General features: G+C 46.1%; 3 protein-coding genes across 3 annotated transcripts; 2 read left to right on the forward strand and 1 right to left on the reverse strand.

Annotated features, from left to right (window-relative positions):
• The first annotated feature begins 8,364 nt into the window (after positions 1 to 8,364).
• On the forward strand, positions 8,365 to 10,092 carry LOC102966713 (C-C motif chemokine 8). Its single transcript, XM_007096064.2, has 3 exons — positions 8,365 to 8,490; positions 9,277 to 9,394; positions 9,790 to 10,092. The coding sequence occupies exons 1-3, from the start codon at positions 8,415 to 8,417 to the stop codon at positions 9,893 to 9,895; spliced, it is 300 nt and encodes a 99-aa protein (XP_007096126.1). The 5' UTR covers positions 8,365 to 8,414; the 3' UTR covers positions 9,896 to 10,092.
• Positions 10,093 to 19,369: 9,277 nt separating this feature from the next.
• Positions 19,370 to 21,157, forward strand: LOC102966422 (C-C motif chemokine 13). The gene is made up of 3 exons (XM_007096063.3): positions 19,370 to 19,490; positions 20,049 to 20,163; positions 20,587 to 21,157. Exons 1-3 carry the CDS (start codon positions 19,415 to 19,417, stop codon positions 20,690 to 20,692), a joined length of 297 nt encoding a protein of 98 aa, XP_007096125.1. The 5' UTR covers positions 19,370 to 19,414; the 3' UTR covers positions 20,693 to 21,157.
• A 1,646-nt stretch (positions 21,158 to 22,803) lies between these two features.
• CCL1 (C-C motif chemokine ligand 1) lies at positions 22,804 to 25,489 on the reverse strand. The gene is made up of 3 exons (XM_007096079.2): positions 25,414 to 25,489; positions 24,083 to 24,194; positions 22,804 to 22,944 (listed from the first exon to the last, which is right to left on the reverse strand). Exons 1-3 carry the CDS (start codon positions 25,487 to 25,489, stop codon positions 22,848 to 22,850), a joined length of 285 nt encoding a protein of 94 aa, XP_007096141.1. The 3' UTR covers positions 22,804 to 22,847.
• Positions 25,490 to 27,836: the final 2,347 nt, after the last annotated feature.

The raw sequence follows: 27,836 nt of genomic DNA on the forward strand, positions 1-27,836 counted from the left end.
CCCAGCTTCTAGAAGTTGCTATAATCCTTGACCCAGAGCCCCCTTCTTCCATCTTCAAATCCAGTAATGTGGACCAAGTCCCTCTCACTTTGAATCTCTTCTTCTTCCATCTCCTGTCACTGAAGCATCAGGAAAGAGTCCCACACTTCTAAAGACTCATGTGAGTAGATTGGACCCAGCTGGAGAAGGCAGGATACTCTCCTCCCAGGTCCATACCCTGACTCACATCTGCAAAGACCGCTTTGCCAGGTAAGGTGACATATTCTCAGGTTCCAGGGACTAGGTGAGGCTAATTAGAGCGGTGGTGGTGTCCGTTATTCTGCTTACTATAAATAGTAAATGTTGTCCAGAGTAAAACTTTCTAGAAAGTGCTATGGTGATATTCAAAGCCTCAGCATTTTATACTTTGTGATATATCAATTCCAAACCTACAGAAATAAATAAAGACATAGGCAGGGTTTTTAAACTGGCTTTTTCATCATAATAATAATTAAAATTATTTTTTAAATGAAAACATAAACAATATATATACCCAACTATAATGAGCTTTATATAGAGGACCAATATGAGGCCTTTAAAATTCAAGCAACTAAGGGATATCAAATGATTTGAAAGAGTATATGACCAATGTTAAGTGAATTAAGCTGTGAATATCATCATGTGTGCATTTTGTCTATATATGTGTATATGGATATATGGGTATATGTATGTGTAGATATACAAAAATACATATATACATATATGTTTACATATGTATATGTACATGCAGTGAAATTAAGAGAGAAAAGAGGAATAAAATAAAAATATCAGCTCAAGTTCAATCTCAGTATTTAAAATTCAAATAGGGTGACCAGCTGTCATGACTGAGACGACACTGAGGGGTTTCCAGGGATACTGGACTTGTAGTGCTAAAAACGAGAAATTCTAGGCCAAACCAGGACAAGATGGTCACCCTAAATGCAGGTACATTTCGTCCTCATTTTTAGGCACTTCTGTATATTTTTTATGTTTCCTACAAAAAAGAGTGCAATCATTAAAAATCACTAAAAGTCCTTCAGTGTTTTGTTCTGAGGTGGGGAAAATGCCAGAGTCTGGACCTGGGAAACATGCCAGAAGTCATTCTTAGATGTTACAAGTCCTGGCAATGTTGCAGACGAGTGAAGAAGTGTGCTACCATCCACAAATGAGAGACCTGAATTTCAAGGGCAGCTTCTGGAGGAAGCACGGTATTCCCGCGGATGGCAGCAGACCCTGGTTAGCAAACGAGTTGCAACAGAAACCTCCGCTTCTGTATGACGAGAACCACCTTGGAGATCAGAATAGGGAAAACAATTGAATTAAAAACCATGAAGCCAAACTTGAACACGTGGCAGCTGCAAATTGCAAGAAGAATTTCTTATTGGCGATCCGTAGTCTGGAACGTGGCCAGCATTGCTGCTACAGGTGGGCGTGTGCGGGTGCACTTCCGGGACGGTGCTGACATCACATCTGCCCGCTGCCAATCACCCGTGTTGGCAGATGCCTTGAGAGGGAGGTTTTACGTTTTCAGTTCATTCATATGGTGGAATACATTAGTGTGTATCATACTGACCTGAAGTTTCTACAATTGACTTAACGTTATGCATTCCTTTTTTTTTTAAGCTAGAATAAAAACTAGTTATTTTTGACATAAAGATCATAAAACACGTTTGGTCCAGAATGTTATGGGGTATAATATAATATCAAATTAGGTAGACTACACGGTCCCACTGAAAAAAAAAAAAACACTGATAAAACAAAACAGCGACTGTTTTGTATGTGAGGTGGAACATTTAATAGCACAAAGGCTCCTTCACAGTGCTTCATAGTTACTAATGTAGAGGTTCTTAGCCTTCACGAGTTTAATTGTGATCTTCATAAATAATGAAATAAAAATATTGCTCTAAGGGCCAATTAACACCTGTATCCGTTAAGGGCTTTATCATAATTTCCCACTTTACTGAGTTGATGTGGATAACCTTGTGTGGCAGTCATTGGTACAGTTCCCTGACATTTAGATAAAAGTCACTTACGGAAGGAGAACAAAAATAATACATCATGTTTGATTTAGAATGCCAAGAGGTGCACTGAAGATGATGAAACTATTTACATTCACCAATCTGTTCCAAGTTAAAATTTAAAAAATTAAAAAGAGTGGACTATTTTGAATGTGAAGTAAAAGAAATCATTTAATCAAAGAATGTCACATAGAACAGTCACTTCTTTGCAAAGTTTAACAGTTAATAAACTGAGGTAGATACCACGGAGCAGGTGGTAGTGACTAGAGATATCCCCTGAAATTTTCAGTTCTTATTCTTCTGTCACATGGTAAGATTAGCTTTCCATGCCATCTCGAAGACAGGCAAGCTGTATGACCCACTTTGATCAATAAAATATAAGCAGAAGTGACATGTGTCACTTAAGGCAGAGGCCTTTAGAGCTATTACAAGAACCCCCATGTCTCTGACCTGCCACAGTGACCAGGGTATTCCTGGTGATAAAGACAGCCCGAGTGAGGAAAGACTAGAGCAGTACCAAAGCCCTTCACTCACTTATTAGTGAAGGAACCCCTGGAAGCTGGGTAAGAGGCACCCCATGTGATGTTGTGCTGTGCTCTGCTATACCACACTGTTCCAGCAGGGACAGAGTAGGGTGAGGCAGCACCTAGAATCCACACTACCAACCCAGCCAGGAAGCGGGGATCACAGCAAATGCCCCCCACATAACCAGCAGAGCAGGCTCAGAGACTTTAATCCACATCCCAGTGGCTCCCAGCAAAGACCCAGGAACAACTGAACAGCTCACTATTATTAAGACAATGTTCTAGTTGCCATAATAGCACAGTCTTGCCCTCACATTGAGTCCAGTGACCCTGCTTACCTCTCTTTCTCACATCCAGCCCATAGCCCCAAACACCATTCAGGAGTTTATCCTAAAATCCCATCGATTGCATGGAGTTATAAAGGACAGGAATAGACATTACTAGTTAGTTTGTTGAGTCTCAGAGATCCCCTGTGCCAAGAAAATCTTAAGCATTGAGTGGGAATGATGGTTAAGAGCTTGGTGGCATAAGCTATATATCCTCGAGCCCAAATAGAATCTGTTCATGCTGTTCTTATTAAGACCCATCAAGTAATCCTCCTTGAAATCATGTACATTCCAGCTGGGCCCATAATCGTTTCTCCCTGCAAAACAGACTTTCAGACACAAAACATTGGAAATCTGGGGTCCTCCACTAGACTGAGACCCTACCTGTACCAGGGACCAAAGAGGCCCAGTGCATAACTAAGCATGGTGCCTGCATCTCTGAATTCTGGTATCAGTTCTTAACTAAATTTTCCAAGTGACTCTGGGCACATCATTTTCCTACCCTGTGCCTCAGTTTATACATCCGTAAATGAGACATTTGAACTAGGTTAATGGATCTGATTAAAAATCACTCAGCGCACTTCAAAAACAGAAACTAAGACATCATCTCCAAAGATTCTCACTCATTATACTGAAGTGGTTAAGGCATATCTTACTAATAATTGCCCAGAGAATCCTGATATTATAGGTGGATCTGGGGACTAGGACATTAGATGGTCCCTGGGGTTTTGGAGCACCTCACTGCAGTCTTCTACCTGGTCTTTGTCTTCTAACTTTGAATTTCAAAATGGTTTTCGTTCAGACATGACCACTGACCAGTCTTGGTTTGTCATGTAGTCGCTGTACAATCCATGACAAATCATTTCACTTCCATAATTCTTTCCCTCATTTGTAAAGTGAAAAGATTAGTGAAATTAAATGCAAATGTCTCTTCCAATGCAATCTATAATTGTGTGACCACTGAGGACACTGGAGACTGAACTGGAAAATGAACGCAGCAATTCTGATTCCCACGTGCTCTCCCATTCCCATCACATCCCTTAAGAACCACCTAAAAATTCAGATCTATTTCCATACCAAGATACTCATTTCCTGCCTGCTACTCACAGGTTTCTGACCTCAAGCTCCCCTTTGCAGCCACTGACCTGTAGGTGGGTTGTCAAAACTGCTTCAAGAATTTGTTTGCTGGGAAAGCACTGTGGAGAAGGAAAAGGGAAGAGGCAAAATGACCACTTCCTTGAACGACACAGCCAGGCTGCTGGACAGACATGAACTTGCATGGGCTAAAGTTTCGTTTTAACTTTTTTATGTTTGGATTTCTTGATTTCAGTTTAAAAACAAAGCAAGAAAGGGAAATTGCATAATCAGAGTGACTTGCCAGCTAAGAACTCTGAACTTCCTGTAGAATTAGGCCTGCTGCTCTTTGGCATATCAACACTGGGATCTGACCCCCATCTCTTCTGAGACTCCACAACATTCCATTCTTCTGGTTCATGGCAGGACGTCACTTCTCTGTTTCCAGGAGACTCTTTTTCTTTCTTCATCTAAAGTGTAGGCATTTCGGGAGGCCTGTCTTTATCACATATCTTTGTTTGGAAATGGTTTTGGGGGGAACTGGTAAAAGAGACCAAGAACTACATTTTGAGTTCCTTTCTAGCTTGTTCTAGACAGAACACTCATTTTATTTGACTATTGCTAATGGCTACCTTATTGCACGTATTACCATACGCCACTCACTCTGCAAAGTAAATTTTCAGTGTTAGGTAGTTTAATATTCTCAATAAACTTCATTTCCATATAAGAAAAACAAAGAATAGGTAAAGAATTTGAACTACAAAGAAATTAGATTACTTGTGCCTTCTCTGACATAGATATTAACTAGTAATCCTAGTATCTAAATCCAGACTTTTAACTACCATGCTGTACTGTCTTTCCTAGGGCTGACAGCTGAAAACACTTGTCTCCAAGTTCCTGGCATCCCAGCCTCTCTGGTTTCTGATTGGATCATTTGCAGATAATCATACATAAATTAAGTTACAGAAGAGCTTAAATATGATTTAACACTAGAAAAGAAACTATGTTACATGGGAAGTACCAATTCCCACTGTTGTACCCATGGCAGACATCAATAATCAATCATGACTTTACATTCAATACTCAAATGAAGGCTTATTGTTTATTTGTTTTCCCAACAAACCTTTCTGGTCACGTACCATAAATCCATCAGGTTAATACATGATTGAAAACTATTTACCATCCCTAAACTTTTCAAAAATCCATACTTTATAGATGAGGACAATGAACCTCAGAGTCAAGATTAGTTCATGGTCACATTGGGCAAGTCATTAGCTAGTTATTGGCTAAATCAGGATTAGACTCAAGACATGCAATTTATTTCTATTCATTTGATTATTCCTTTTTGATTCCCAAGAACTATGATTTCCACCATTATTTCTGTCATTTGTTTATAGATGCATTTTCCATACGAAGACTGCTCAGAGGAGAAATTAAAAATGAGGTCTTCAGGGTATTTTGTAAGACAATGATTTTATTTCCAAAATTAAAAAGATAAGCAAATTTGACCTGTTAGCCTACACAGCCCCATAGAGATCAGTGATACATAGTATATCTGGCAGGGGGACTGTCCCCAAAGTGATCAAAATCCTGCCATCCTGGAAGAACCAAAAGAAAACTATAGGCCATCTTATGAACCTAGATACAAAATCCTCCACAAAATATTAACAAATAGAATTCAACAATGTTTGAAAAGAATTACACAACACAATCAGGTGGGGTTTATTCCAAGTACACAAAGATATCAATATGATGATACCAATAGAAAGCATTTGACAAAATCCAACACCCATTCATGAAAAAACTTTCAGCAAACCGGGAATAGAGAGATGTGTCCTCAACTTAATAAAGACCATCTACAACAGGCCTACAGCTAACATCATATTTACTGATGTAGAAACAATGAAATGATGTTCTTAATCATGAAAAAATGCTTTTCCCCTAAGACTGGGAACAAGGCAAGGATGTTCCCTCTAACCACGCTTATTCAAAATACTGGAAGTCCTAGCTAATGCAATAAGACAAGACAAGAAAATAAACAGGTATACAAATTGAGAATAAATTGAAAAAAAAAGGTCTTTGTTTGTAAAAGACATAATTGTCCATGTAGGAAAAGAAACACACACACACACACACACACACACACACACACACACACACCCCTCCTGCACAAAAAAGCAATTATAGCAAGGTATCAAGCTACCAAGTTAATACATAAAACTCAATTATTTTTCCACATACCAACAACAAACAATTTCAACTTGAAATTAATAACACAATACTATATATATATTAGGACTAAAATATAAAGTACATTGGAATGAATCTAAGAAAATCTGTATAATATCAATATGTGGAAAACTACAATAATTTTAATGAAAGATTAAAGAACTAAGTAAATAGAGATCCTATGTTCATGGATAGGAAGAATCAATATTGAAGAAGCAAAGATAATTCAATAGAAAAGGAAATCTTTTCAACAAATGGTTCTTGTCATCCACATGCAAAATAAAATAAAATAAAATAAGAAGAATCTAGATACAGATCTTATACCTTTCACAGAAAGTAACTCAAAATGGATCATAGTCCTCAATGTAAAATTCAAATCTATGAAATTCTAGAAGATAACATAGAAAAAAATTGAGATGACTTTGGGTTTGGTGATGACTCTGTAGACACAACACGAAAAGCCTGATCCATGAAATTAATAAATTAATAAGTTGGACTTCATTACAATGAAAAACTTCTCCTGCATGAAAGACACCATTAGGAGAAGACAAACCATAGACTGTGAGAAAACCTTTGTGAAATACACATCTGTTAAAGGGCTTGTGTCCAAAATATACAAAGAACACTTAAAACTCAATAATGAGAAAACAAACAACCCAATTTAAAAATAGTGACAGGCCTCATCAGAGACACCCACCAAAGAAAATATGCAAATAGAAAATTGGCATATGAAATATATTCAACATCATATGTCATTAGGGAATTGCAGATTAAGACAATCAGAAACAACTACCCACCCAGGAGAGTAGCTAAAATCCAAAATATTGACAATAGCAAATGCTGGTGAAGATGCAGAAAACAGGAATTCTCATTCTTTGCTAGTGAGAATGAACAATGCATTGTACAGCCACTTTGGAAGACCCTTTGTCAGCTTCTTACAAGGCTAGACATAGTCTTACCATATCATCTAGCAATCACACTCCTAGATATTTACCCAAATGATTTGAAAATTTACGTCCACATAAAGGCCTGCACAAGAATGTTTACAGCAGCTTTATTCATAATTGCCCCAAAATGGAAGCAACCAAGATGTCCCTCAATAGATGAATGGTTAAATAAACTGATACACACATATGATAGAATACTATTCAGCAATAAAAAGAAATGAGCCATGAAAAGACACAAGGGAAGCTTAAATGCCTATTTCTAAGTGAAAGCAGCCAATTTGAAAAGACTACATACTGTATGGTTCCAACTGTATGACATTCTGTAAAAATAAACATATAGAGATATTATAAAGATCAGTGGTAGCCAGAGATTTGAGAGGAGGAGCACAGGGGAGTCTAAGGGCAGTGGGATTTCCACATGATACCGTAATGGCAGATACATGAGGGGAGGCGAGTAGAAGAGGTCAGTGGTTTGCAAACCTAGCTCCTTCCCTTCCTTCTCCACCCCTACCCCCACTGTATGTAAACAAAGGGAACTGAAGGCCTTTCTCAAACAGACCCATTCTACCTGCATGAAATATTGAGTTTCTCCTTATGATTTCACTGGAAAGAAAAATTAGTGTCTAAATAAAATATTTGGAAACACCACCCTGCAAGATCAGTATGTGCTGTCCAATTCTCATGCTCCATAACATAAGATTCCATGGCATTAAAACTTGAAGATTTTCCCGGACTCCACCATTCTGCCAGGGTTGTATCAGGCTACCTGTGTGGGGTTTTACAGGAGCCTGACTAGTTTAGGATGCCAGGGACCTGAGTCTGATGGAAAGTACAGTCAAAGACTTAAAACCCAGTCTCAGGCCTCCTGGGCCCCAGAGAGGGCCAGATCTTTGATTGTCTTCACTTCACTATGACTTCAGCTTCCATTCTTCCTTTCCAACAGAACATTTTCCATTTCAAACATTTCCATTTCCATATCCTTAACATTCCATTGAGGTCACTTCCTGTATTTCTCTTGGTACAACGACATACCCTTTCACCTCTACTCCACATAGTCTAAGTGAATGATAGAAACTGTTCAGCTTCCTTCTTCCAGCGTTTGGAAATCACCCCCAGGATCTGGTGCCTACTAAGCATATTCAAAGTCTTACTTCATGACCCCGCCCACACACTCTGCTCTCTATAAAAGACAGGCAGGGTGTCCAGAGGAACAGCGAGGCTGAAACCAACCCAGGAACTTCCATCTCTCACACCCAAGCTCCTGTGCTTCCTTCTGCCATGAAGGTCTCCGCAGTGCTTCTGTGCCTGCTGCTCACAGTGGCCACCTTCAGCATCCAGGTGCTTGCTCAGCCAGGTAAGGCCCTCTCTTCCTAAGGCTTACCATTTTAACTGTTGTAGGTACTACCATCCCAGCATGCTTGCTGCATAGCCTACATTACAGAGATGGAGAAAGTGAAACCAACAGCAGAGATAAAAAAGAGCTGTCATGGCACAATTAGCCAGACCCAGAACCAGATGCCCAGGCCACTGAGGCCAGTCCCCATGGTCCTTCCTGACACCAGCTGGAGAAGAGACACTAAATGCAGCCACTACCTCAATGACCCTTACATTGTTTGGGGATGTGACACAGAAGGAAGGACCATTTCTCATTGTGGATGTGAAGAACATTTCAGGCAGTAGTGCAGAGGAAAAAAATTAGTGCTTGGGGTTTCAAATTTTGAATTACAGGCAGCCATGTAAGAATAATAAGGACCCAGGGGCCTCTCAGTGTATGACACCGGTTGGCTTTAGAGCCCATGGGGACAGAAAGCTGGGAAGCAAGTTCTTAGAACTTATCTTTTTGGTGTCAGTGGTTTTGGATCAGTGGATCCTCCTAATGGCACTACTGGATTAGTCTTGTCACGTGAGATTTCTCCATTCCAAGTCAACAATGAGGGTCCCCAGACTCCCAAAGAGGAAACTGACTCCTGGGCACCATTTCATCTGTGGAATGTGAACTAAGGCACTGGACTTGGGAGTGCCCAGTGTTCATTGGAACTTGTATGTTTGTTTTGTCTTTTCCTAGCTTCTCTACCTGCCCTTGCAAATGCATGCTTATGATGCATTATAACTGTATCATTCTTTGCAAAATGTTTTTCAGGTTCAGTTTCCATCCCAATTATCTGCTGCTTCAGTGTGGTCAAAGGGAAGATCCCTATGCAGAAGCTAGAGAGCTACACAAGGATCACCAACATCCAGTGTCCCCAGGAAGCTGTGATGTGAGTAGATCATGCCCTGGAACCCTCCACCAAAAGTTCTATCTGAGTTACATACAAGGGAAAGACTCCAAATGAGTCAGATAAATATACCATCTAATCCAAAGGAACTTTTACCCCATGGAGAAACTGAGCTCATGGGAGGGAATCCATACTCTGTCCAGGCTAACCTTCTGGGAGCTTGGCCAGATCATCCAAGTTCTTTCAGCCAGGAGCTTGAGGGCTTCCCCTGGGACAAGAGCACAGTTTCCTTTTGAGGACTTTTCCTCCCCCACCTGTCCCCATCCAGCCCCCTCACCCAGAGAGAAAAAGCTGCTCAGGTTTAGGGTCCAACAGGCCACATTCCTGGACAAAATCCTCAAGGTGCTCCATCTAACTGCCCTCTCTTCCCTCCACAGCTTCAAGACCAAAACATCCAGAGAGATCTGTGCTGACCCCAAGCAGAAGTGGGTCCAGGATTTCATGAAGCGCCTGGACCAAAAGTCCCAAACCCAGAAACCTTGAACCTTTATACCCAGACTGGAGAGACAGAGCCTGAAGAAAATCTTATTTATTTTCCCCCAACCCTCCCCAAGGGCAGAGTGATATTATTTTATTACAATCCCAACAATAGCACTTTGTATAATAATTTAAAGCACATTTCTTAAATATTATTTAATTATATTTAAGTTATTGATGTTTTGACTTTTTCTGATATAAATGTTAGCAAATGTAAATATAAATATAAATATATAAATATAAATAAATAAATATATATATATATATATAAATATAAAATATAAAATCTGGTGGCATGTTTTCTTTCCTGTGAACTCAGTCAAGTTCATGGCAGGATGTCATTGTTCTCCCTCCAACCTGCCTACAGTATTGTCAGGTCCTTCCATGGATCATCAGAGTGAAACACTTCTGAATTCTTAGAAAGTCAATGCTCCTGTACTGCTGTGTAGTGTTGTTGAAATTAATGTTATTTAATGACTATATGGCAATTTCAAAGAAAAAATATATGACTTTAAACTTGTTCTTTTTTTAATGTTTATTTGTTTAGTTTTGAGAAGGAGAGAGCACAAGGAGGGGAGGGACGGAGAGAGGGAGACACACAGAATCTGAAGTAGGCTCCAGGCTCTGAGCTGTCAGCACAGAACCTGACGCGGGGCTCGATCTCATGATCCGTGAGATCATGACCTGAGCCGAAGTCGGACAGTCAACTGACTGAGCCACCCAGGTGCCCCTAAACAACTTGGTCTTATTTTTCATGGGGTAACATTTAGCTAGGAGGAAGAAAACAGCAGCAATGGCTGGCAATTTAGGGTTTGGGGGCCATCCTCTAAGAAGTATTTTAGATTCAACTGAGGTTCAGGGTGTTCCAGCCTTTGGCTCCAGTCTCTAACATCACCTGCACATTTCTTTTCTCATCACACCTCCTTTTGTCCGGTCTCTCTCTTGCTTCAAACTTTTCTCCATAACCCCAACTTTTATCTAACTAATTAATCCTCAAACCCAGACTATTGTCCTAGTAGTGAAACTAGAGGAAACTAGATGTCTATAACCTAGAAGCTCTTTCAAGGCTTTTCGTTAAAAAATCTTCAACAGGACTGGTCTTGAATGGGAATGGCATGCAATGGGAAATGAAAAGATTTTTCAGAGCTGGTACAAGAGGGGGAGGAAGAGAGTGGATGGAGGGGGAAATCCCATCTGGCTGGACTCTGGAAAAACAAGATGCACTAAAAGTTTTGGAAATAGGAGTGAAGGACAGTGTCACATTCCAAGATGCACATGAGGAAGAATGACCTGGTATCTGAGTATGGTGTCGGAGTGAGGGAGGGCCTGAGGGCAGGCAGGCCACTGTAAAGGTACAGGGGAGGTGAAGCAGGCTGGGAGTGGGGGTGAGGTTAGGTAGAATGGGCAAGATGGAGTGGTATGTTAAATGTTGGAGAGGGAAAGCATTTGACCTGGAACATAGACCTTCTCTTACAATCTCATAAGGCAACTATTTAGAGACAGCTGGTGCCCTTGAGACACAGAATTAAGCTATCTCCAGCCCCAATCTCCCAAAATTGCAAGCATCTGTTTGAAGGCATGGGACTTCCTTTCCTTAATAGTCTCTTAGTGTCAAGATTGTCTTGTACTTCGTGAGCATGGCTGGCTCCATTTTCAGACATGAGGCCCACCATAGTAAGGCACAAAGACCAGACCACTCCCTGAGGGAAAGAGGACTATTGTTCCACTGACCCAGCTCTGCAAGGCCTGTAATCTGTGATCGTGTGGAGGGATACGACAATCTGAGTACACTTGGAAGCTTAGCACTTGGGATCTGGTCCCAGAACTGACCCTGACTCTATGTCACTTAGGACAATTGGATCTCTCTCTCCGGCATTAAGATGCCCCATAAAAAATGGGAGGTTGTGCTGTTTCACAGGCAGAAAGTGAGGGGACCTGGCAGATGACCTCACAAGCCCCCTCCATGTCTCTTGGAATCTTGGCCATTCCTGTTAGCTAGGGTAGATTGGGGAAGTAAAGCACCCAGGATTAAAACCATTGAGCCAGGGGCACCTGGGTGGCTCAGTTGGTTAAGCATCCAACTTCGGCTCAGGTCATTATCTCGCAGTCTGTGAGTTCAGGCCCCACATCGGGCTCTGTGCTGACAGCTCAGAGCCTGGAGCCTGCTTCCGATTCTGTATCTCCTTCTCTCTCTCTGCCCCTCCCCGACTCATGCTCTGTCTCTCTAAAAAATAAACATTAAAGTATATATATTTTAAAAAACAAACATTGAGCCAGTCAGGAGCCTAGCCTATTACAAGTCAGATATATCACCTGTCTAAAGACCAGCTTTCCACTAAAGTCCAAGGTAGCACAGTCAAGCCCCAGGGACAATAAGCAGCTGAGTATCAGCTGGGTAAGAGGAGCACTTCTGGCCACAAGAGCTCCATCCATTTCTCACCTCTCTTCCACAGCCTCAAGGACAAGCTGGCTGATGAGGTCTGGGACCAGGGTTTCATGAAATAGCCTGACCACAAATCCAATTTCCAATGCAAGAAGACACAGCCTAGAATGACACCCAGGCCACAATCAAAACACAGTCCATTTGTTTCCCCTGAGCTTTGCCCAGCTAGCTGCACTCCAGGACTGTGTCATCATATTTCAACTCACAACAAACTTTGTTCACAACATTAAACATAAACACATAAGTAATGTGTCATCTCATTTAAGTTATTGATGTTTTACATGGCCTAACTTGAATATTAGTGCTTTGGAAATCCACATCCTTATATTGATTGGTTAATATCTGTGAACCCGACTTATTCCCTTGTCAACTAGGAGTGAAGACTGGGGAGGTCACTTGAAGATGATGGCCATCCTCTTGGGCACACCTCTGATTTCACCCTCAGGTCACAGCTTGCCTCAGGCTGTGATTCACTTCAGTCTCTCCACATCTGCTGCCAGTGTCCTCCTCACTTCTTGCTTTCTGCCCACAGGCTCCTCTTTGGGTGCCTTCTCAGGTCGGGATTTGGCTCAGCCTACACATTCGCCCAAGGCTCAGAAGTGTGGGGGAGGGAACACAGGGTGACAACCTACTGCCAATGAAGAGTGGAGGCAGTAGTTCACACACTCCTGCCACCCTTCTTTCCAGTGGTGGATTCTGGGAGCCATTCCATAGGCTTCTCAGGTAGTCCCAGGGGAATCAGTCCCCACTACCCTCTATGCTGACCTGGATTATGCATACTTGTGTTGGCTTCTCCTCCTTCTCCACCTCTGCCACCTGCTCAGTCCTGATCCCTGGGATCCTTGATCCCTTTCCATTGATCACTTCCAAATGAACTATCTGTACACAGGTCCTCATCTAAGGCTCTGTCTTATTGAGTCATGGCTTCATACAGTCAATATTTGTTCTCCTTTCCTTTGGTCAATGCCTAGATCTCAACAGACAAATTCACTGGCTCAGGGCCAGGCATTTAGCTGGGCATTTGATTGGGGTTTTCACCTGGGCTGGGGCTAGGACCAGAATCAGGGACTTGCCCAGTGTGCTCTTTGGGACCAGGGCTCGGACAAGACCGTGAACTTGACCAGCATGTTTGGTAGGACTGGGTCCAAGAAGGTGGCCCACAATTCAGGGCCAACAAGATTGGGACTAAGTTAGCTACATAACTAGGAGAATGTTGACATAGAGAAGGGTGTAGCAAATAAGCAAATATATTGCAGATAACAGAAGTCAAGCCACTTATTGTTGGAGAAGTTTCCATAGACAAAACATAGGAATGTCAGAAAGCTAGGGGAAAAAAGCATGTTGTGTTGGCCTGAAATTGGAGGTATTGGTGCAAACGTTAGGATTTACAGGTAGATGACAGATGATAGATAGATAGATAGATGATAGATAGATAGATAGACACAGAGGTAGATAAATACAGAGGTAGAATGTAGATGATAAATAGATGATTGGTGATTGATAGAAATACACACAGAGATCATAGGATATGTGTACGTTGAACATATGCTCACCCACCAAACCTTTTTTCAAATCTGCCAAATATTTTCCAAAACTATGGTGCTAATTTACATCCACTCCCAGCCACCAGCAAAGTATAAGGACTAGAGTTGCTCCACATTCGGTATTGCAACACTTCTGTCAATTCTTTTTAAGTTAGCCATTCTGATTATGAGTATAACTTCCCATAATCCACATGTAGCGGTTTAAAATTTCATTATATTCATGACTGCTGAGGTTGAGCATCTATTCAAATATTTGTTGGATGTCTTCTTTCATGAACCCCAGGCCATGCCTTTTGTCCATTTTTGGTAATGCTTAGATTTAGATTTTGTCCATTTGTAGATTGGCTGTCTTTTTTACCATAAATTAATAGAAGTACCTTCTGTATTCCTAATAGGAATCTTTTGTCAGATGTGTGAATTGAAACACCTCTCATAATCTGTGGTTTTTCTTTCCACTCCCTTAAATATGCCTTTTGATGAAATAAGCTTCCTAATCTTAACATGGTCCATTTATCAAAATGTTCCTCTATGATTTGTCCTATTTTCTGTAAACCATCCATTCAGAACAAGGTTTGGTCCCCTGTGGAATCTGTATGGGCTGGAAGCACATTTTAAGTCAGGCCTCACATGATTCCTGTTGGGGGCCAAATGGAAGGAATAATGTTGCAGGTGGATGGGATATTGTAAGTGAATGTGGAGATAGGAGAGAAGGAGGTGTGAAGGAAGGAGTAAGCAAGCAGTTTTGCACTGTTTGCAGGGGGATGGAGGGACTTCCCTCCTCTGGTGCCACAAGGGTGCTATTCTCTTCCTCTGCAGGCTTGCCTTTCTCTGGAGAGACCAGCCCGGGGGGCAGAGAGTGCCAGTTAGTGCTGGCTCACTCCCTTCCCATTGACTGCCATTCTAGCAGTCAAATATCCGTTCTGTAAAGTGGAAAGACTGTACTATCTCAATACTCCTGACAGCTTTGAAGAGTAAAGTGAGATGGACAGGGGGAAGCGTAAGTACAGGGTGCTTCTCTGACTAGTCGTAGCTTTAAGCTGTGACATATCAAGGCTTCCCAACAAGTTATTCCACGAGAATAGACTTCAATGGGTAAACCTCTGAAAATCACAACATGACATAGTGAAGCCAACTCCAGCATGTTCCAGTCTAAGACAGCAGGGCACTAAGATTGCCCAGGGCTACTGGGCACTGCTTGCAGGAGGCTTGGATCCTAAGACTCCACACAAGAAAATGATTCTAAAATTACAGGATTCTAAGTTCTGGGAGACTTATATCATATAAAGATCATTGAGCTAGAAAAGAGGTAACTGAACTTCTGCTCTAAACATCATTGAGTGAAACCCCATGCCAATAGAGTTTCCATAAGCTCCCACTCTGACCAGGGAGCCTGGGTGAATTTTCAGGTATCCAGAGAATAGCGTCCATTTAGAGCCATCATCAAATAATCCCAGAAGGTCTCAGTGTTTCTTTCCCTAAGGCAGAGTCACCCTGGTTATACGGCAGTAGGCTTCTCTGGGGAAGGCTTAGCAAAGATTTACAGTATAGACCTCTGAGTTTCCAGATTTAGCAAAAATACTGCCAATTGCATAGTTACACTAAAAAAATTGCTCACTGTTTATGTGAAACTCAAATTTAATCAACTGTCTTGTATTTCATCTGCAGCCTAACATTGCAAGGGCCCTTCCTGGTCTTCCTGATCTGAAGATTTCAGGTCTATGAAACTGTTTAGATTTGATAACTTGGGTAAGATGCCATGAATCAATGAATTCAAGTCCCATGAATACAGAGACTTGTATTGGGTTTCAAGAGGCCATGAATTCAAGTCCCACGGATACAGGGACTTGTATTAGGTTTCTGCCCATAAAACTTAAAATTTTCTACCTAAAGTCAAGCAGTCCCTTAGTAAGCATCCCATCCATTTCATGTTTAGGGATCTCATAACCGCTGCCACTGATCCCTGCTGGCCAAAACACGGATTACCTCTCCAGCCCTGGGGCTCCTGGGTGGTAACTGTGCCCACCTTGTCTCTGCTGCTCAAGAAGCAGCACTGTCCAGCCTGTGCCATCCCAGATCCCACTCCTCCCAGTGGGATCCAGACTCAGATGTATCACAGCATGGTTCCCCAGCATGGGCCCCAGACCAAAGGCGTGAGCATCACTTGGTCACTATTTAGAAATGGAGGTTGTTGGCACTGTGATGAGCACTTTCCATGGATTATCTTATTCAGCTCTGACATCAAAGTGAGGTAATAACTAACCATCAGTTTCCTCTTAGAGGCTCAGAGAGGTAAGCAATTTACTCCAAATCACATAACCAGTCAATGGTGGATATAGGACTTGAAGCCATGACTGGCTGACTCCAGATCCCTGGCTCCTAACCCCACTCTCCTATGAGATATTGTGTCCCGAAGCAGAGGGAAGGACAGACAGGAGTCCCTACAGTCAGGAGGGTTTGGATGTCCCTTCACCCACTCAGTTTGTGGGTTCAGGGTGCATGTATAGGAGTGGTCACTAATGGAAGAATAACACACAAGACTCATTCCGTCCAATTTATTGACATAGGCATACTTGCGGAAAATTTGGGATTTAATGTGTTAGCACAAGTACCTGGAAATGATGTTAATGCTCAGCCAGATTGGCTGATTGGAGTCTAGGCTTACAAAGAAGGCTGCAGTTAATTAATCTGTAATTCTGAGACTTCCCTGGGGTGTTAGGAAGGAGTCCAAAGGCTCAGAGAAGTGGATCTGTTGAAAGGGATCTACTTGCTCCCAGGGAAGGCCCCGGGATGCTTCTTTTGCCAAGGCTTTCTGGTGGCTTCACTAGAGATCAGAGACAGCTATGGGATGCGCTGTAACTCCATGGTTCTCAAACTTGGGTACACACCAGAATCACCCGCAGGGCTCGTTGAAACACAGTCGGCCACACAACCTTACCCGTGATGATTTAAGCAACCATGATGCCAACAGACGCTCCTAAAATATATGAGCGACCCAGTCCCAGAATCCCATGTGGAAGGACCATTTCCGGGAGCCATTTCTGGTACTGGGTCCAAACCTATGCCAGTGAGGGTCCTAATAAGGAATAGATAACACTTAAATTTGAGTGATCTGGGGACAGATTAGTAGAGGCTATTTAGCAAGATGTGGGCTGAATGTGGAGAAACCACAGGGGTGCTTTAGTACTCTGAGGCTAATAACAGTGTAGGAACTGACCCTTAACCCAAAGAGGAAAGGCCAGGGTATACGCCCCCTCCCTCCAGCCCCTGGAGAGAAGTGAAAGCCATTGGTTGAGGACTGCATCCACGCTGAGGCCCAGAGGAGGCAGCAGACCTCACCTTACTCTACTCCCTCTCTCATGCCCCAAGGGGCTCCCTAGTGCGCAAGCGCTGCCTACAGACGGCAGACCTGAAGTCCTACTCTAGAGATCCACATAGGTTGGCTTCCCAGGTCAGAGAAGAGGGTGGACCAGAAAGGAATGTGTGTCCAGGGGAACAGGTTTCCTTTCTCGTGTGGTTCTTGACAAATTTTTGTGTCAAAGTTATGTAAGATGTACAACATGAATTGGAGTGGGGGCGCCTGGGTGGCTCAGGTCATGATCTCACAGCTTATGGGTTTCAGCCCCATGTCGGGCTCTGTGCTCACAGTTCAGAGCCTATAGCCTGCTTTGGATTCTGTGTCTTCCTCCCTTTTGCCCCTTCCCCACTTGCTCTCTCTCTCTCTCTTTCAAAAATAAATAAACATTAAGTTAAAAAAAAAACATGAAATGGAGTGCACACTCTTTTGATATTCTCTGGAACAAAATTGTGAAAGATTAATCCATGGGATGCTTGAAAGAATTAGCTACGAAAGCCCTTGGAACCAGAGGATGTTTTGTAGGAGGATTTTCAATGACTGATTCCATTTTTTCAGTAGTTTTAGAATTACTCTTTTTTTTTTGGCAGTCTGGTAAGTTATAGTTTTTAGGAAGTCATCCATTTCATCTAAATTAAAATTTTTGGCATAAGGGTCCAATTTTCCTTCTGGAGTCTACAGGCTCCAGGGTGACACCTCTCCCTTTATTCCTGCTGCTGGCTATCTGTGCCTTTTTGCATGTATGTTTGAGACAGACAGAGAGAAAGGGAGAGAGAAGGGCAGAGAGAGAGAGAGAGAGAGAGAGAGAGAGAGAGAATTTATAGCAGTCTCCATGCTCAATGTGGAGCCAGACTTAGGGTTCGATCCAACAACCCTGGGATAATGACCTTAGCCAAAATCAAGAGTTGGATACTCAACAGACTGAGCCACTCAGGTGCCACGTTTTTGTATTTTTTTTCATGGTGAGTCTCAGGAGAGCATTAGCTTCGTTGTAGGTTCATCAAAGAACCGACTTTGAGCTCCATCAATCCTTTCCAGTATATATGATTTGATTTTCTATTTCACTAATCTTAGCTCTCTATTTCCATGCTTTTACCCTCATTGCACACAAGTGAAAAACAATTTGCTAGAGTGGAAAGACCCACAAGAATAGAAAACCTAGGGGAAAGCATTCCAGGCAGGTCCAAAAAGTAAGTAAGTTCTGGGAGCTGGGAAGAAGCATGGGGAACAGAAGGCTCAGGCCACGCCCCTTGGCAGGTGTTTTCCCAGAGTCCAAGCCCATTCCCCCTCCCACCGTGCACACGGGGATGTTCGCCCAAGCTCAAGCTCAGCCAGAAGCTCACTGCAGTGGGGAGCCAGGCCCAGAAGCAAGGATCCCACTTTGTTCTACTCTGCAACCGCCTTCCCGGCAACAGCTCTAGAAACTCAACAGTCCTCCCTGAAAACAGGGGTCCTGGACAAATCAGTGGACTTCAACCCATATCTCTCTGGGCCTGAGTGGCAGAAGGGGGCACCAGTAGGTGACAAGAGGAGCCCTTGTCATTCATCAGAAGCTGGCTTTGATTGGTCTCAAGTACGAGACTTCCACATAAACCCGCCCGGAGGAAGACTTCTGCAGTTCAGTGGCAGTGATTATATGTAAACAGACCAGCTCTCTCTTCTGGTGCCGCCACTCACTTCCCACAAGACTTTGGGGCAAGTTACTTCATGTCTCTGCACCCCAGCATCTTCATCTGTAAATGGGCACGATGATAACGGTATACACCTCGTCAGGACTAAATACATCACCCATGCAGAGCCCTCACACGGCGCTCTTTCTCTGGTTGCAGAGAAAGCCAGGCCCAGGAACAGCTCCTGGGAGCACTCACTATGGAGAGTGGTACCACATCTGTGTTCCCACTTCCTCTCTGTGGCCTGGGCAGCTGGAAGGAAACAGTACCTGCCCTGCTGCAGCCACAGCTTCCTTCTTGAAATTCCTGGAAAACGCTGGTAGCCAACCCCCAGCTCAGCAGATTCAGGAGCGCCCTGCATCTCAACTTGACCATGACGCGACCCAGGCAGTCATCCCTCTGGCGGCCCCTGCCCTCTCTGCTTCCTTATAAAAGGCAGGCAGGGCCACCAGCATTGCAGAGAGGCTGAGACCAGCCCAGAAAGTTCCAGATCTCACGCCCCAGCTCCCTGCGGTCATGAGGGTCTCCGCAGTGCTTCTGTGCCTGCTGCTCGCAGCTGCCGCCTTCAGCCTCCAGGCGCTCGCCCAGCCAGGTAAGCCCCTCTCTCCCTCCTTCCCGCCCTGTCTCCTTCTTTTCCTTTTCCTCTCCTTCTAGGAAGCCCAAAGCCAAAGTGTCCCACTTCTGAGCCTATCAGAGCCCTGGGAATCCTCAGAGCTTCACTTTAACGTCTAATTTTAAAGACAGAAAGCTGAAGACCAAGCTGGGGACAGAGGGGTCCTACGCGTCCACCCCCAGCCATTGCAGAGCCAAGATAAAACCTAAGCTGTTCACCCCAAATCCAGGGCCTTTTTTTTGACCCTGGCCAACCTTCACAAACTCGGCACATGGAGCGCCAGAGCCAGGACCTGTCACACTGGCCTGCCCCTGTCTGCAATGACGTGTCTGCACCACGCAGCTGAGAGAACCTTGAGCCACGTGGTCCAGGTCTCACCCCACCTCGGGGCTTCAGGCAGGAGCACTGAACCTGGGGTAGATAAGATCCATTTCTGCCTCTTTCCTTTCCTGTCCCCAAAGACGCTTCCTGCCCTATTCAAGCTGAGAAAAACCTAGCGCCTCCGAAAAGGCTTTTTCTTTGTGACTTTATCTCTAGGTGCATTCAGTGCCCTGTTCCCTTGCTGTTTCACGTTTAACAATAAGAAGATCCCCTTGCCGAAGCTGACGACCTATCGAATCACCAGCAGCCACTGTCCCCAGAGAGCTGTCATGTAGGTAGAAAAACGCTGCTCACCCGCTCCCTGACCCCACCCCACCCCACCTCATTCCCACATCCCCGCACCTGAAGTGCCACCCCAGAGGACAGGCATCAGACCAACCCGGGATCTTAAATTCAGACTGTGATTACCCTGAAAACAGGCCCAGAGAGGGCTGGCTTCCCCCACCCCCACACCCCCTCCCACCCCCGCTCCCCGAATGGGCTTGCATTCTCACAGTTGCTTTGGCTGATGCCAGGCCAGCTTCTCCAGGGCCTCCAAGAACAGTGACTACCTCCAGAGTCCCCTTCTTTCCACACACCCCCCCTCCCTCCTGTCCCGGGGAGGTTCCCTCACCTGGAGCAGGTGGGCCACGCAGGGTTTAGAGCACAGTGAGTCCTCTCTGGATCTAACTGTGCAGCCCTCCTTCATCCACAGCTTCAGGACGAAGCTGGCCAAGGAGATCTGTGCTGACCCGAAGGAGAAATGGGTCCAGGAGTATGTGAAACAGCTCAGTCAAAAATCTCGTGCCCTGAAGCCTTGAACTCGTCCAGCCACACTAAGACCAAGCCAGAGTGTGAGAAACGACGATTTATTCACCTCCAGCCTGCCCGGCGATACCCTGGACTAATTTTACTGTAATTTTCAAACAGGGTGCTTTCCATATTGTGATGCCAAAAAAAAAAAAAATGTACTAGGTCTTAAGTAATATTTAAGGTTATTTGAATTGCTGCCGGCCTTGGGGTTGTTTTTAATATTGGTGATCTTTTTTTAAAGCAAGGCCTTGAGCCAGCTGCTTCCCGTCATAAGCCCCAGTTCCCTGACCTGTAAGCTTCCAGCAGTGGGTCTGTCCCTGCCTAACTCCCCAGCCATTGTATGGGCCTCCAAACCTTGGGTTGCTGCGATCCGGGGAGGGGAAGACCTTGCGAATGTGAAGTGTAGCTAACTAGGTTAGTGCAGAAAGGAGAAGGCCATTGGTAAGATTGTGGGCTTGTTGCAGAAAATAAATTTTGTTTAAAATCTCGTAAGGGTGTTTTCTTGGGGAAGCGTCACTTCCAACCAGTAGGGGGCGCTCCCAGGCACAGGTGGCTGGCGGAGGGCGCTGGAGGAATGCGGCCGACCTGGGGAGGCCCTCGCGAGGTTGGTGGCTGGCCGACATGGGCTCATCGGAGTGTCGCAAGAGGGCCTGGATCATCAGCCCAGCATGTTCTAGAACAATTACTCCGGCCCCAACATCAGCTTCTAACTGGTCTGTCTGCCACCATGCCTCCCCGCTCCAAGCGGTCCTCAGAGTAATACAGACACTACGTGCACCTGACCTCCAGGGGAAAACGAAATGACCCGGTCCTAGTTAGTAGCGACCCTGAAGGATGCCAGAGCGCAGTCACGGCAAAGATTCTTCTAGAGGAAGCACAGGATGGAAAGGAAGGGAGAGGGGTTGAAGTTTGGGGTTCCGGGGACGGAAGAGGTAGAGTCCTTTAGAAAGGAAGGTTGAGGGAGGCGGGGCTGTAGAGGGATTGGAATATCAACGGGCGGGCGGAGTTTGGAGTCTGTTCTGAAGGCAGGAGGGAGGGGCCGAAGGCCTCCAGAGCCTTGGAGAGGGCAGAGGCATGCCAGGGTGGGTGGCCTGTGACCCTGGGCTGGAAGGAGTTGGCAAAGGAGAGCTGAGAGCAACTTACTGCCCTGCGGTGGTCCTTACAAGAGAGGACGGGAGGAAGTGGGGGCAGAAGGGAAGAGGCAGTTTAAGAAGAGTGGGCCAGACACTGTACTGCCAAGGAAAGGAGAGAAGCCTCTTTTAGAGCAGCCATGAGAACTTCTCCACTAAGGCCACTCCTTTAAGGGCGCCAACCCTGAGACCCAGAAGCCACATCCCTCCCTTTCTGTTCTCCCCGGAGTCCCACACTGCACCAGTCGGGGCCTGTGATTACCCCTTTGACAGGGACGGGGCCTCCGCTTCCCCTATGTGTCTACCTTGCATGCTGTGTCAGGCCGTCACTTGCCATCTTGGGACACACGGGAGAGTTCTGGCCTGAGAGGCAGGAGCCCCAGGCTCTACCACCAGACCTGACCCTGACTCGCTCTGTATCCTCTGGCCTATCTCTGTCCCTCTCCAACCCTCAGTCACCTCATCTGTAGAATGGGCCTAGCAACGTCTTACAGGCAGATGACCTCACAAGATCCCCTCCAGCTAGGTCAGCTGTGACTTTGGGAACCCCAACCCTGAGTTCCCATTTTCCGCTTCACCGTGCCTCCTCCCCCCCCACCCCCCGCTGCCAAACCTGGAAGCAGAGAATCTACATCACTGTCCTGAATTAATGTTCCCCCCACGCCCCAAGAAAAGGCAGTCAGCTGAGACGTGCAAGTCATTTATTGTCTCTGTTGATAAGAAGTCAATTCTTCTGGCACCAACCAGTCTTCCCCACCCCCACCCACCTGGCCCCTGGCCCCAGCTTCTCAGTGCCAATCAAGTTTGCACCCTGAAATCCCTGTGGGATCCAAGAAGCCCAGGGAGGCAGGAATTGAAGATTCTAGCATTTAAATATATAAAGTGCAACAACATAGCTTATTAAGACTGAGTCAACCCTCTACGACCTTACAAAGCTGGGCAGAAGGACTGGCATAGGGTCAGGGGCTGAGGCGGGGGACAGGTGAAGCCATGCGGTCTTCAGAGTCCAGGATGGAAGGAAATCCACTCGTGTTTACTTTAGCAGGCACGGTTCCTTGGACTTTAAAGATTGCTTAACCCATCGGGCTGTCGGCAAGACACAGGTCTCTCTGCCTCCCTTCAGCTTGATTCTGTGGGAAAAGAACAAAAGAGGAGCCGAATCACCTTGAGTTGCCCCCTGGGTGCCACACACAAGTCCCATCTCCCCCTCCTTGCTGCTGGGTCCCCCTAAGCTTCTCTCTCTGGGCCTGTAAAATGAAATTGTGGCATAAGACCTGCGGCTTGTACACTGGGAAGAACTCCCAAACCTCGGGAAGAGCTTATTCAACTGAGTTTCTCCCTTTTCTGGAGAGTGTGATTTGTTGTATTAGGGCGGGGTAAGGGCTGCAGACACTCTGAGGATTAGCTAGTATGGAAATATCCATCCTAGACTATCTATGAGGGCCCGCGATCCATCTTTTCATGTGTCTGTGTCCATCTGGAACCCTCAGTCATTGCTTTAGATTCACTGTGTGTGTGTGTGTGTGTGTGTGTGTGTGTGTGTGTCTTTTCTAACCTGCCCACCTCTTTAATTTGGCTATTGTCCAACCAAACTATAGACCAATTCTAAGTTTAATTATCTGGGTGACCTCAGACAAATATCTCTACTTCCCTGAACTTCACTGTTCATGATAATGAAAATGGGTGCCCCAAAAGGGTTAGCCAAGATCATATACGTGAATGCTTTCTAGATACTGAGAAGTGGGGGTAAGCTACCTCAGTCTAACTTTCTAATGACCCTATGATGCGACTGTCATCTTTACTCCATTTCACAGATAAGGAGTGCAGAGGAGTGCCCAGATAATGAGGTGCAGAAGAGTTACCCGCCCAAGGTCAACCAAGATTATAGGTTGGCAAATCCCGAGGCAGGAAATAATTGTGACCCCCTCACTTTTCCCACTACACAGTAATTCCTGGAGCTTTTAAGCAGTCCCTTCTTCTGGATATAAAATATCAGGATATAATACTTGGCGCCTTGGAGTTGCAAGAAACCCAAGTCACTGTGGGAGCGCAGGGGCATCCCTCCTGGCACCTGCTAAGAAGCGCAGCGCTCCCCCTGGCGCCCATACTGGGCTCTGCACACCTAGATCTTGGCGGCCTCGATCCAGGTTCGGAAACCAGAATCTGGTGGAGCATCGCCATCTAGCGTCTGCCATTCTAATTCCAGGTGGGCTGATTTCTGGTCCCTGGAGGAGAGAGTCAGGAACTGACCCAGGTAGGGCCACTCACATTAGACTACTGCGGGAGCACGCAGAGCTGGTGTTTTTGTAACACTGGATTCTCTGCGAGGAAATCTTCTTCTCCGCAAACGTGAAGCAACAGTTGGAGGACGATACGTGCACTAGAAGAAAAACACACAAAAAAATGGTTTGCATCTATTTCTTAACCTGGACGTTTTTCCTTTTATCCAAGTGGTTAGAAACAAACAAACAAAAAACAAACAAACAAACAAACAAAACCTTTTGGGACAGGCCCAGGCTTGGGGACTACATCCAGCCCAGTGCAGTGCTGTCTCATCAGCCACCTACTTCTGTAGGTAGGCAGAGGGTCAGGACATTGGGGTTTAGATCCCAGCCCCCTCCAATCTACCTGTGTGGCCTTGACCAAGATGAGCCCCCATCTGGGCCCCAGACTTCCCAACTGTCAAACAGGACTTTTTGGACTGATTTTTAAGAAGCCTCCAGTTCTGACATCCCACCATGAGTGTACGGTTCTGGCCCAATATTTGGGTTCAAGGGCTCAGGACTCCACATTCTGGGGGCCCAGTGAGCCTGGTGCACACAGGACAACTGTGGTCTGTACCTTTCGGTCAAGACTAGGAATGGTTCAAGGAGTTCAAACGGATGAGATGACCAGGGAAGAGCTTTCAGGAGCTGAGATGCTCTCCACCCCCTCTCTAGAATGCCCTTTACCCAGGCCCTCAGCCCTGTCCAGGCTCCACCCCCAACTTGGCCACTTTACACACTCTTTGCCACCCCCCACCCCCCAAGAGACTCAAATTCCAATCCTGGCTCCTTCCTCCTTGTTTCATTGTCTACGCAGCATTTTTCAGGTGCCTGGAATTAGGTCAATCTTCTTTCTAGAGCCCCGAGGGCAAGCATTATCAATCCCATTTTGCCAGCAGGGAACGCAGAGTTTGAGAGGTAAAGTGACTGGCCTGAGTCACTGGGCCAACACTTGCCCGACAGTGACTAGCCACCCGTTCTAGTCTCGGTCCTGACTTTACACTCTGCCTGTTTTCTGTTCCCCGGTAGAGGCAGGACCCAGTCCCTCCTCTGGGCCTCAGGCCTCCTGGCTTGCCTAAATAGCCTCAGAGCTCCCCGGAGGAGGCAGGGCCTGCTTCGGCTGAGGCTGGCAGCTGAGCTGTGGCATCTGGCCTGAACACCTTCTCCCTCCGGCCCCTTGCCCCTACCGCATCCAAGTCCTCCATTCACCCTCTTCAGGAAGAATTCTTCCAGGAGGAGAGGAGACAGAGGCCTTGAGTTCAGGGCAAGCCCTGCCCACAAGCCCAGAGCACCCTCCCCAAGGAGGAGCGTAGTGATGATGTCAACCACACTCACTGCTCCTGCTGTCCGCCTCGTGCAGCCACATCCCAGCCAGCAGCAGGCACACCAGGGCCACGGTGATGAGCTTCATCCTGGCGGGTCTGGCTCAGACCACCTTGCAGCGGTCTCGATGTGTCTGGTGAAGCTAAGAGCTCTTCCCTGGCCCATGCTGCGGGGCCCAGAGCTTTTATTCGATGACCTGAGTGGGGTTTCCCAGCCCCTGATGCAGAGGTGGGGAAGTCACAGGGAGGAGAGATGCTTACTCACGCCCAGTGACCACATGGAACACTCCTTTCCTCACCTCTCCTGGGTAGTGTGCAAGGTATGGGGAAACTTCTCCGAGTGCAGGAGCAGATAAGGATCTTGAGAAAATGAGTAGGAGCTGTCCCGGCTGAGTGGGAAGTGGAGACAGGAGAAAGGAAGTTGCCTGTTTGTGGCTTCTCTGACCCCACATCCTTCTGGCCCGGGCCGGAGCGGCTGGCCCGGGACATGGTGGAGAGGAGGGCCAGGGCTGAGGCATACCTGTGTTTTAGCCCCGTTTGGCAGGAGAGAAGTTGCACAAACTCACATATCCCAAGTCACACGTGCGCTGCAAGGTGGAGAGAGTGACACACGTCCCAAGGGTGTGCCATGAGAGGTAAATCTGCTATGTCACGTGCCTGGCCCAGATCGTTGCCATTGCTATTTTTTCAATCACTCAACACTCCTCAACAGCTTGCTCTGCCCTAAATCCTCAGGGAGCCCCAGGAAAGACAGCTACCGCTAATGGGTGGTGCCTCATCTTGACCTGGCTGCCCTTAGACTCACAGATTAACAAGTAAAAGCCACACAGTGTGAGGCCAGCAGTGGATGTGCCATCTGGAGGGGGACGGGAAGGACCAGGAACTGCCCAAGGGCATCCAAAAGGCTGCCCAGGGAATGTTCTTCACGCAGAGCCTCCTGCAGAAGGGCTGAAGTAGGAAGGGGAGTGCCAACAGAGGAAGGGGCTTGAGTAAGGACAGGGAGGCATGGGGGACCACACTCCTTGAGGGTGTGGGGTAAGGAGAGTGGACTGAGTAGGGAAGTGGCAGGAGAGAGATGCGGCTGTGTAGCCACAGAGTGGCCAGGTCATGCCAGACACCGTGAGCAGTGCTTGGCACAAACAGCACATAGTAGCTGCTCCAGAAAAGGTTGCGGGGCCGAACCCATGTATTAAAACCATGAGGCCGACGTGCATTAAATAACCAGAGAGGGCTGGTGAGGCTGATATGCTTTGCTCGTGCACCCTCTAGCTCAGAGATCTGCGTGGCTCCCCATTGTCATTTGGATGGAGCGCAGGTGCTCCCCTGGACATTCATAGCTCCTCACGCTGTCTCCACATTTGAATATCTGTAATTCCCCCACATGCCACAAGTGTCCCTACTGCTAAGATCTTGCTCCTACTGGGACTTCCACCTGCAGGGCCGTCCTCACGGTCTCCCTCAGTGGGCTTTCTGCCCTTTTCAAATGCCACTGTCCCTGTATAGAGCCTCTGCTGTCCCCAGCAGGTGGGCACTCGGCCTCCTTCAAAGCCTCCTGGATCACTCCCCCGAAGGTCTTATATCCCTGCGAGTCTCCCACCCAGCCCAGTGTGTTCTCCGAACTAACACCTGGGTGGGAGTCCTGACAAGTTGGAATTGAATGGGCCCTCAAAGACCATCTGCAGCAGGCACTTTTAAAGCTTCCTGGGACAGCTTTTGAAAAAAATGCAAATACCAGAAACTGAATCAAAACTTGGTGCCTCTACATGTTGAAGAAAAAAAAAAACAAAAAAACCTCCAGGACATTCAGACACCAGAAGGATCACGGGTCCAGTATGGCTCCAGTAGGAGCCTCAGAAAGAGGAAACAGACTTGCCCAAGGTCATACTGAGAATTTGTTGTGGAGATGGGACAGCAGACGCTGAAGTCATCTGCTCATCTGAGCTCCATGCGTGGCCGCCTCTGAGAACACATTTCCAGCAAGGACCACAGCTAACGGCTGCTCTGCTCCATCAATTCCCCTCCATCCTGCCACCCAAAATGCCCTTGAAGTAGCAGAAATCACTAACCCACAGTTGCCACTCTCTTATTCCCTTGGTCCTTACAGACTGATGCTTTTGGATTCCTCTCCCATCATTTTAGCAGAGTCTCCCTGGGGGAGAAGGGAGATAAAGGTATTGAATGTAACCATGTAATCCCGGGGCTCTCACTCACTTGGGGCCCGGAGGGAGGCTACCTTGCCACCCAGAAAATTCCTCCCTCTTCCCTTCCTCCCAGGCATGCTGCCTGGCCCACTCAAGAAAGGGACGGAAACTTACTTTCCCTCCTCCCCCTCCCTGTGGCCACCTCGAGCCCAGGGTGGGAAAAGAGTCACAGAAAGGCTTAATCATTCCCTCCGAGGAACATGGCATAGAGGTGCAACCCTTTCTTAGTTAGAAG

This window comes from Panthera tigris, chromosome E1 (genome assembly GCF_018350195.1).
Source record: "Panthera tigris isolate Pti1 chromosome E1, P.tigris_Pti1_mat1.1, whole genome shotgun sequence".
Classification (NCBI taxonomy): Eukaryota; Metazoa; Chordata; class Mammalia; order Carnivora; family Felidae; genus Panthera; species Panthera tigris.

Coding starts and splice junctions, on each gene's coding strand:
- LOC102966713 (XM_007096064.2), top strand. CDS start 8,415: ATGAAGGTCTCCGCAGTGCTTCTGTGCCTGCTGCTCACAGTGGCCACC. Junction 8,491..9,276: donor CCAGGTGCTTGCTCAGCCAG/GTAAGGCCCTCT, acceptor AATGTTTTTCAG/GTTCAGTTTCCATCCCAATT. Junction 9,395..9,789: donor TGTCCCCAGGAAGCTGTGAT/GTGAGTAGATCA, acceptor TTCCCTCCACAG/CTTCAAGACCAAAACATCCA.
- CCL1 (XM_007096079.2), bottom strand. CDS start 25,489: ATGAAGCTCATCACCGTGGCCCTGGTGTGCCTGCTGCTGGCTGGGATG. Junction 24,195..25,413: donor CGAGGCGGACAGCAGGAGCA/GTGAGTGTGGTT, acceptor TTTTTCTTCTAG/TGCACGTATCGTCCTCCAAC. Junction 22,945..24,082: donor TGCTCCCGCAGTAGTCTAAT/GTGAGTGGCCCT, acceptor CTTTTCCCACAG/AATCAAGCTGAAGGGAGGCA.
- LOC102966422 (XM_007096063.3), top strand. CDS start 19,415: ATGAGGGTCTCCGCAGTGCTTCTGTGCCTGCTGCTCGCAGCTGCCGCC. Junction 19,491..20,048: donor CCAGGCGCTCGCCCAGCCAG/GTAAGCCCCTCT, acceptor CTTTATCTCTAG/GTGCATTCAGTGCCCTGTTC. Junction 20,164..20,586: donor TGTCCCCAGAGAGCTGTCAT/GTAGGTAGAAAA, acceptor CTTCATCCACAG/CTTCAGGACGAAGCTGGCCA.